This window comes from Otolemur garnettii, unplaced genomic scaffold (assembly GCF_000181295.1).
Source record: "Otolemur garnettii isolate 467f Iridium unplaced genomic scaffold, OtoGar3 scaffold00041, whole genome shotgun sequence".
Taxonomy (NCBI): domain Eukaryota; kingdom Metazoa; phylum Chordata; class Mammalia; order Primates; family Galagidae; genus Otolemur; species Otolemur garnettii.
This window is the reverse complement of record NW_003852436.1, coordinates 10,085,950-10,095,140: the sequence shown is the minus strand read 5'-3', so window position 1 is coordinate 10,095,140 and position 9,191 is coordinate 10,085,950. Positions and strand designations below refer to the sequence as shown.

Sequence of the window (9,191 nt, the reverse complement as noted above, 5' to 3'; positions counted from 1 at the left end):
ATCCTCTAACCTTATGCTGTGGGTTCCATAAGATTCCTTGGATGTGAACCAATAACCCATATAGATTCTTGAGCTTTTGTTCCATGAGTTTCTGCACCCACAATAAAATAAACTATAACCAAGACCCATCTCTGTAGATTCTTCCCAAGTTTTCTCTTTCCCCACTGTGGCTTTACAAAATTGGACCGTGGCACCTGCCAGAACCTGGGCCAAGGTGGTGTGCTTTGATCCCACATGCCCTTTGCAAGACAACAGCACAGAAACCTTTGCCAGTCTCTGATTAATTTTTCTCAAGAGGGAAAAGTTTATTGCAGGTTGGGTACACTTGTAAAAGGCAAAATCTAACAGTAAGAAGGAACCCGAGGGCCCGCCAATTGAGAAGATGAGCAGGTTAAAACAAATACACCGATTATGTACAATTATTAAAAAGAGCAGGGCAATGCACAAAAAGGAAAAACTGCCAGCAGCCTTCCGGAGTTAACAGAGGATGTCCAGGGAGCGCCCTCTTGCCCCGGCCCTGGCTGTGCCCGCGCGAGTTTCCTCCCGTGTGGTTTCCGCCTGGCTCCAGATCAGCAGATAACGACGGGGGACACTGGGGCCCTCAGGAGCCGTGTTCACTCTGCTCTGCCAGCAGCTGCCTGAATAGAAGCCCCCTTTGATGCCACAGGTGCCAAGCCTTTCCCTAAAATCCCCGAAGGCGGCTTCCCTAGCACATCCTCATACACGCCCCGGGACAGCTGGTAGACACCTGAAGACCTGGCCTTCTCCTGCGTCTGTGTATAAACAAACACCCAGCCTCAGACGAGCTGGCACCCCAGCCCAATGGCTGTGCAGCTTTGTGGGCAAACCAGGAGCACTTGGCATCAATGTCCAGTGACCAAACTATCTTCTTCAGTGTCCGCTTCTTCTATTAGAAGGTCAGTCCCTTCCCCCTGCAGCAGAAGAAGGTGTCATGTCCCTTCTTACAGGGCTCCCACAAAGGGACAAATGCAGTCCTAAATCTTTTGTAAAAAACAAGAAGGAACACTCTGAGTTTACTTAAATAAGGGAGAGCTCTTGGTTCATCCAAGTGTTTCTATAAAAATGCATTTAACGCTGGATAAAAGTTGCACATTCTCCTGGTGTGGTTGTAAAATGTCCACTGAACTGAAATCAGGGATAATTTAAAATGAGTCACTCCAAGTATCTGCCAGCAAAGCCGATGTGGTCTGGGACACCTGCAGGAACCAGAGGGCAGAGTCCAGAGCACCAGAGAAGGCCGCGGCCGGTGCTAGGCTCCAGAGCACCCGGCCCCTGTCCCCTGCAGCCCGGCAAGGCCAACAAGCTCCCAGTTGCAGAGAAAGGCTCCTGGTGAGGGCAGCACGGCCAGGCCAAGCACAAGAGCAGGCTCCTGGCGTGGCGGAGGCGGTGGCTTGGCCTGTGCAAGGGCTCAGTCTCGGTGGCGGCGCCAGGTCCCGGCCCGCTCACCACCTGTGGCAGCAGGGGGACAGGAGGGTGCGGGAGATTCCGGAGGGGCAGCAGCCAGGGCTGCCGCCCCGGACACAGGGCTCCCCTCGGCGGCGGGAGGCACTGGAGAGTCCTGCTCCGTCCCGGCTCTGCTGCTGTCTTGACAGTGCTTACTGCAGAAAATCTGCCCCTCCTTATCTAGAGCCGTGTTCTGGGGAGAAACCAGCAGAGATAACATGTTACCCCAGCCCAGCCTCGGGTCACGGTTTCCACGACCAGAGAGCGCGACAGAGCATGCAGGGACTCGGAAGCAGAAGAGGAGAAATAACGTCAAGCTTCTGAGAGAAGCCATAGAGGTAGAGGGTACCCACCCCTGGGGAACGGGCTGGCCTGGCCCCTGCACCTACCACGACCCGGGCTGGGGGCCCAGGGACAAAGCAACTGGGCGTCCACTGTCCTACCTAGTGCTGAGCTGTGCCTGGGCCTCGCCTGCTCTGCCCATGCCTCGACCTGAAGCGCAAAGGAATCCGGAGACAGTGAGTGAACCCAAGGAGGGGCTAGTCTTCCGGTTTGCTTTTCTAAAGAAAGTTTTGTCACAGATAGGAAAGTCCCTCGAATGTCACCTGCGTGAGTAACCCCTCACAGCCTATGGTGGTGTAATCTGTAAAAAGCCCGGGAATCCGATGGAGCCGTGTCGTCCGCCTTTCAGATTCTACCCGGCCTCCTCACTTGCTCTCTCCGTGTGAAGGATTCCGCACCTCAACACACCCAGGAGTTTTCAACCTGCTCAGCAACTCAGGGAGCAGAGAGCAGCCACCAGAGGGAGGAAATCGCCTTGCTCTCGGTCCCCAGGCTGGGAAGGGAGACTGGGCCTTCTTTTCTCCCTCTTGGAGCATTTCTTCTTGAGAAACCCATCAAGCTGCCACCTCACTGGCTTTTCCAACTCTGATGGGGCCTGTAGTTCTCAGGGACCATCAGCTAAAAGGGACGATGGTCCGGAGTCATCTGTAATCTACCCTCGGGGAAAATGTCCTATAGATTCTTTCAGGATTGAACAACAACAACAAGAAAGTCTGGAGAAAAAAGAATCCATGACAGGGCTTGCCCAGACTGACCGGTGTGGCACGTGGTGCCAACTACAAACAGGTGTTCTCCACGAGCCCTGCCAAGCTGGGCTGAGCAGTCCGTAATTCCCACGGCCACTCTGATCACCTGCAGAAGCAGTAACCGTGGAAAAGCCTGGTCAGAAATTTAGTGTCCGAGCTCCGAGTGCAGAGGAGGCCGCCCTGCCCCAGGTAACATGGAAAACACAGGCAGCAGTTGTTCCTACCACGTTTCTCCTTGGTAGAAGAAAACAGTAACCCCAGTTATTTCTCCTTTTCTCTTCCTGTCACGAGAACAGGTATTGTGTGCAGCAGGGAAGCTGGCTGTGCAGTTAGTACATACCGTCGCCTTGGACCTAGTCAGAGGGGAGCAATGCAGGCAGCGGGAGAGGCGAGAAGGCGGGAGAGAAGCGGGGACAGAAACCAGACTTACTTTCAACAGAAGCAACATGAGTGAAACAGTTTTGTCTATCTTAAAGTAAGGAAAGAAACCCGAATCATTCCCCAATTTTCCTCTAAAAGGAAGCACAATCCCCGAGTGGAGAATGCAGTCCTCTGGAATCCATCCTTTCCCAGGTCTGCACGGGAAGACACAGGGCTGAGGTTTCTTATCACTCCCTGTCCAGCCTCCTTCGGGGTCTGGGATGGGGGAGCCCTTGGGGTACACATACTGCCTGTCACGGCGAGTCAGAGAAAATGGAAGGGTGATAATCCCAACCCATAGCCTCTCTGAAACCAAAGCTTTATCTAATAAAATTATCTTCTCTTATTCCAAAGGCTGGCTAACTTTATACTGTCTTATTGACAAAAATTCATCTTTGGAAAGACAGCTGGTGAAGGAGGACAAAACACCGTCACAAAGGCACTTGTCTTATGCTGCCATTCACAAAAAGAGGCTTTTTCTATGTTAGTGGAAAATAGCTTTCAGCAGGAGAACCACTGGAATCATCGCCCTGCGTATTTGCCAGCTTCTGATCTAGGAAGGAAGGCAGCGTGGCAAGCTGAGATGTTTTAAAACACAGTTTTCCAAGGGCACACTTGGCTGGCTGAGAAGGGCGCCAGCAGGTACAGGAGACCCGCGCCAGTAAGGAGCTAAGAGCTGGGCTGCGGTGTCAGGAATCTGAGACAAGCATGCAGACTGCAGGCTGCGGATTAGGAGGGGCTCTGAGGAAGCACAGCACGGTGAATACCAGGATTCTGCTTCAGGCCTTCCCACTGTCTCAACTGGGTAAAGAAGGAAATTCTGAGGTGTCTCTCAAACTGTCAAATCAAACTGTCAAATAAAATGCAGACAACAGCATGAACATCACTTTGTTTTGCCTTTATTTAACAATTCCTATCCTATAATTTTGTCCCTGAAGCCTCAAGCCCCAACTTTGCAAGAACACTGGGGTGAGAACAGAAGGAAGGTTCTGCCTGTTAGCTATGCAGTAGTTGTCTGAAGATTCAGCCTCAAAATATTCACACACTATGTCCACTCTTCACTAGTATCTGCAGGAAACCATATTAGCCCTACATACCCTAGTTAGGAGGACATACGAATACCAGGGAGAGCCATTTTGAGGTTTCGTTTTTTTGTTTTTTCAAATAGGATCTCACTCTGTGCTAGAGTGCTATGGCCTCAGTCTAGCTAACAGCAAACTCAAACTTTTGGGCTTACGTGATCTTCCTACCTCAGCCTCCCAAGTAGCTGGGACTACAGGTGCCCACCACGACATCCAGCTAATCTTTATATTTTTTTGTAGAGACAGGGTCTTGCTCTTGCTCAGGCTGGTCTCGAATTCCTGAGCTCAGACAATCTACCCACCTCGGCCTCCCAGGGTGCCAGGATTACAGGTGTGAGCCACCGTGCCATTATTTTCAATATAAAAACATTTAAAACTGTTCCCAAGGACAGACACGCAGACACAGGTGATGGTGAGGAGGACAACACAGAAGCATCACCAGCTTCCCCGACACAACCATGCCCCGGACCAGGTCCTGAGTTGGGTGAGGATGAGGAGGAGGCCTCCTCCTCCCACCACTTTTGGAGACAAGCCAAAATTCACAGGCCAGAGCCCAGCTTCACTGGTCTCTCCTGTTGTGCTGAGTGTGACAATGACATTCAGCAGTTCCTCAGAGCTAACAGCCTGCAGAGTTGTGTAGGGAACGTGGGGTTAGAGGGGCCCTGCCACCATGCACAGAATGACAACAGAACACATGTAAACACACAACTTTCACAGTCACCATCGGAGTTACAAGGAAGAAAGCGTTGTCCATTCACACTGACACCCTATTCAAGCCCAGGGCTTTGCCATTTGACTGCTGAACTTCTTCACCAGCAAATGGGAAAATGCCGCTCTACGTAAACCATGTAAGGTAGGTTCTGTCTGAGGGGAGCCGGGCATCCTCATCCGGAGCAGAGCCTGGGCTGGGCCGTGAGGCAGAACAGCCAATCATCACAGAACCTCTGCCGAGAGCCATTCATAGACAGACTGGCACAGGCTTCTGGCCACTGAATCAAAAAATGACCCAGGCAATGACTCCCTTACGAGTCACTGGGATTTCCCCTGAGCCCTGGGTACAGGGCAGTGAAGGTTCTCCCTTTTAGAAGACTGTGAGGCTTAATTAATACAGTTATTAAATTTTGATGGCAACAAATCTCTCTTAAGGTTTTCAGTACATATTGAGAATGCCAATTGCTCATGTTTTATTTTCCTAACTTTTCCCAGAAGCTGCCCCAATGCAGTACACGGCCAGGCTGCAAACCACTTATCCCATCCATCAGTGCCAGCTCTCCTAGGGGAGTCACTTGAAAATGTTCTCATGCTGGGGGCTCAATCAAGATGGTTCTTTTCAAAGTGTAAGCTGTAATTCTATGACAACTCTGACTTCCTAGGTTTTCAGCAAAACAACTCTCGAGACCTTTCCAGCATTCTGGCTCAGAGCACCCCCAAAGTCCTACAAGTCATCAAAACATCCAGTTTGCAAACTGGGGCTTTGTCTGGGTACAGGGGTGCAGCAGGGGGGCTGCAAGGGTGTTCAGAGGGAGGCCTGACAAATAAACACAGTCTGCCCTGGGGGAGAGAAGAGAGACAGACCAGCAGGTGCTGAGGCCGGGGGATGCCCAGTACACACAGCAGGGCATTTCACACCAGGGGCTGTGGGCCACACGGAGGTGTGTGGTTGGCAGTGTGGCCGTGCGCTTCCTTCCAGCGTCGATCTGGACCCCAGGTTAGGGTCCCGGACTACCATGCACCATAAGAAGAAGCAACTGTTTCCCCTCTGGCTGGACAGGAAGCAAGCAAACCCTTTCTAGAGGGTGAGAGGCCTGTCCTGGGGTGAGGGTGATGAGCTGTGGAGATGGCCCAGTCCTAGCTGTCAGGACCCAGGGTCACTGGGGAGGCCAAGCGCCTGACACCTCAGTGTGGACTCTCTCCTCCGGGGGGTGGGGTGGGGAGAACAGAGATGCCTGTCAGTTTTACTTGGCTACCATGGCCAGGGAAAGACACTCAGAGCTAATTTACAACCCAATCTTACGGGTGCCCAGGCCTGGACAGCTGGTGTGGGGTATGTTGACCTCACCTCTGGCTCAATTCTTATTTTTTCCTTCCCTATTCTCCTTTTGCTTCACCTCCTTTAATATTGCTTTTCGTTTTAATCTATTGTGCTTGTGTATTTAGGTAAGCTGCCTTAGAGAACATTTTGGAAGAATAAAGGGGTGCAAAAAAGATGGCCATTGTTGTTACTGGCCTCTCCTAAAAGTTTGCCAATACAGAAAAAAACTAATTGTTTTTACATTGTTCTGTACTTTCAAAAGCCCCAAACTGTCTTTTATAAAATACTGATTTTTTAAAAAATGAACTCTGTTTAACTCTGGCCTGTTTCTTTTCCCAAGTTCCAAAGAATAATTCGTCTTTCAAATCATCTCTTTCTGAAGCCCTGCATACCGGGAGTTACTTCCTTGTACTGTAATTCCCACTGGGCTTGGGGTCTCCCTCTGGATGAGAAAGCAGAGGCGAGAGTGGAAGCAGCTGCCTCGGAGGGTCCCGAGCCCAGGAGCTGCCTGGTGCCTGGACCCATCAGACTGGCCTTGTTGGCACCTGCACAGGCCCAAACTGCAGTGCCCACGGCCTGGGAGTTGGCCAGATGAGTGCCCTCCACATGCCAAGCCAATCTGCACATGAAAATAGGGACATGGAAGTACCAACTTCCATGTGAGAGTTCTTCTTAGCTACTTAATTCAAAGGATTCAATGTTGGCTCAGCAGTCAGGCCAGACAGGGCAGTGTCCCATAGCAGGCGCATGCGTGCCACTCACCATGATGACGGAGACCCCAGTGGTGGTGCTGTTCTGTTTGGGAAGCGCATTATTAAAGTGCTGTTTTAGTTTACCTGTTACCTCAGCTTGCATATTATTCTCCTGGGAGGCATCATCCTACAGGAAAGAAAAGAATCCAATAGTGATTTGTGACCATCACATTTCAGCTGCCTGTCCCTTCACAGGCGTCCCTCTGCCCCTGACCTCTTCCTTAAAGGGCTGATCTGACCCACAGGATCAGCGGAACCATGATGTTTCAAAAGCAGTCACTGTTCCTCTGCAACGCTATGGCCTCGGAAAGACCCCGTGCAGGTGGCACCACTCCTCAGGCCTGGAGGAGGCTGAGGACAGGGCAGTCTTCATGAGACAGAAGCACCATTCTTTAGGCTTCTGAGACCTTCCCCCAAGGCACATAATCTAGAATGATCCCTCCCATGGAGACACCAAAATTAATTAACAATTTATCATTTTAGTCAAGAATTCATTTAGTTGTTAGTTTTTATTGCTCATAAACAAATGTGGCATCCCAGCTACCTGGTCCAAGAACCGAGTCACTTAGTCTGGAAGAGCAGCAAGCAGGATCAGAGAGGGTGCACCAGAGGTCACGAAGTGGGGGGCAGTGAGGTGCACAGGGACACCCCCACACTGCCACCCACCTTAACAAAAGCCTTTGGGTCATGTAAATCAGCTTCCCTCTCCTGGAGCCTCCAGGATATGCAGGAAATGTGAGCTCCCCATTGTGGTTGTTCAGTGTGCTACGTTGACCCTAGACCCATGGGCATCACCCAAGTCCAAGGGGACTCTGCCCAGCTGTCAAGACACAACGTCTCAGCCTCCCATCAGCAGCAGGAGGGCTCCCCTGAGCACGGCTGTAACAACACAGACAGAGATCAGGGTCTGAAACGTGCTCACCTGCAGGGCAAAACTCGAAAACGCTCAACCCCAGAAGCACAGAAGGCGAGAGGGGAAAGCTCCTTAAACAGGCCCGCAGCCAACTCCTTTATTCTGCAGACGAGGAAACTGGGGCCCAGCAAGTGCCAGGGACTTGCCCAGGTTACTCACAGGCAGCATCTAAGACTAGGACCCTGGTGCCACCTGCTTTCTCCCAGGTAGCCACCTTCAGGCCACTTGCTCATCAGGAAAGACAGGCATTTCGCCAACCACAGAGCTGAGGAGCGGAACTCTGCGTGTGCTAAGCACACGGCCGGGAACTGTGCTGTTGGCCACAGAACACACAGACGTTCGTTCCCTACGAATGTGGCTACTTACTGACACCCAGGGGTGACTCAGGATTTGTCCCGCGGTACACCGAGCTTCAACGTTTACCTGAAGCATTTGACTGATTAATTCCTAAAAATTAAAAAAAAAAAAATAATAAGACTCCAGAGGGAGAGAAAGGCAGTAATTCCAGCATAAATACAGAAATCTGAGTTTGTACAGGCACCCTAGCAAAAAGCTAACACAGGGGCTCGGCCACACGGATCCACACTCTCAGCATCTCCCCCCAATGCCCCCGGCACTGACGAGGCCAGCACAGCGCACGGCAAGAGAGGGGTTCTCCTGGGTCTACGTGAAACCAAGACGTCCTCTCTGGAGAGCTCGGGTCATTATTTTCAGCCCACAGGGTAAAACTGCCGTATTTTTCCTTTTGGCAAATCAGTATATCTCAGAGGTTCCTGCCTATATTCTGACCGATGCCCAATATGTACTTCTTGAATAAGTGAAAGATCGAATGTCGAGAGCTCAGAGGAGCATGGAGGACGGCAGGGCACACTGGGAAGGTGCCGGTCAGCTTTCAGAATGCAGCTGGGAATTTCAGAGACCGCACCCAAAAAGCCGAGAAGTCCCTGGAGCTCAATCCCAAGAGCTGCTACAGCTCCATCAAGGGGTGAGGACGCACCGGACCGCGTGCCATAACCCAGAGAAACAGGCCTCAAGGGTACCTTAGCAGAGTCCGTGATGTTATCCCAGTAGGGGGCTGGAAACTCCAGCTTTCCAGCCAATATCTGGTCAAAGAGATCTTCCTGGAGATTGTTCTCACTAAGTCAGTGACAAGGAAAGGGAAGAAAAGCCAAAGTTACCATCCAGTTTCTCAACAAAACGTGCATGGGAACAGGGCAGGGAAGGAGTCCGTCTTTTTGGCTTCCTGTATCAATCGTGTATCTCAATTGCATTTCTGATGACAAGCTTTACCTTTCTGACAATGAGCCCCAAAACATTTCCTCAGGCCGGGGACTGAGGCAGAGAGACTAAGACAGAGATAACGACTCAAGAAATTTGTTTGATGAATGGAGAGTTTGAGTTTGGGAAGATGAACAGGTTCTAAAGCTGGATGGTGGTGAT

At 51.2% G+C, this 9,191-nt stretch overlaps 1 protein-coding gene across 2 annotated transcripts in view; it reads right to left on the bottom strand.

The window, feature by feature from the left end:
• Positions 1–290: 290 nt before the first annotated feature.
• DCLK2 (doublecortin like kinase 2) overlaps positions 291–9,191 on the bottom strand; it is a 170,822-nt gene continuing 161,921 nt past the window's right edge. For both annotated transcript variants that reach the window (XM_003790212.3, XM_012805407.2), the window contains 4 exons: positions 8,792–8,888; positions 8,118–8,198; positions 6,849–6,965; positions 291–1,657 (listed from right to left, as the gene is read on the bottom strand). In XM_003790212.3, the coding sequence (XP_003790260.1) occupies positions 1,430–1,657; positions 6,849–6,965; positions 8,118–8,198; positions 8,792–8,888 (523 nt within the window). In that variant the 3' untranslated portion in view covers positions 291–1,429. The remainder of the gene's footprint in view (positions 1,658–6,848; positions 6,966–8,117; positions 8,199–8,791; positions 8,889–9,191) is intronic.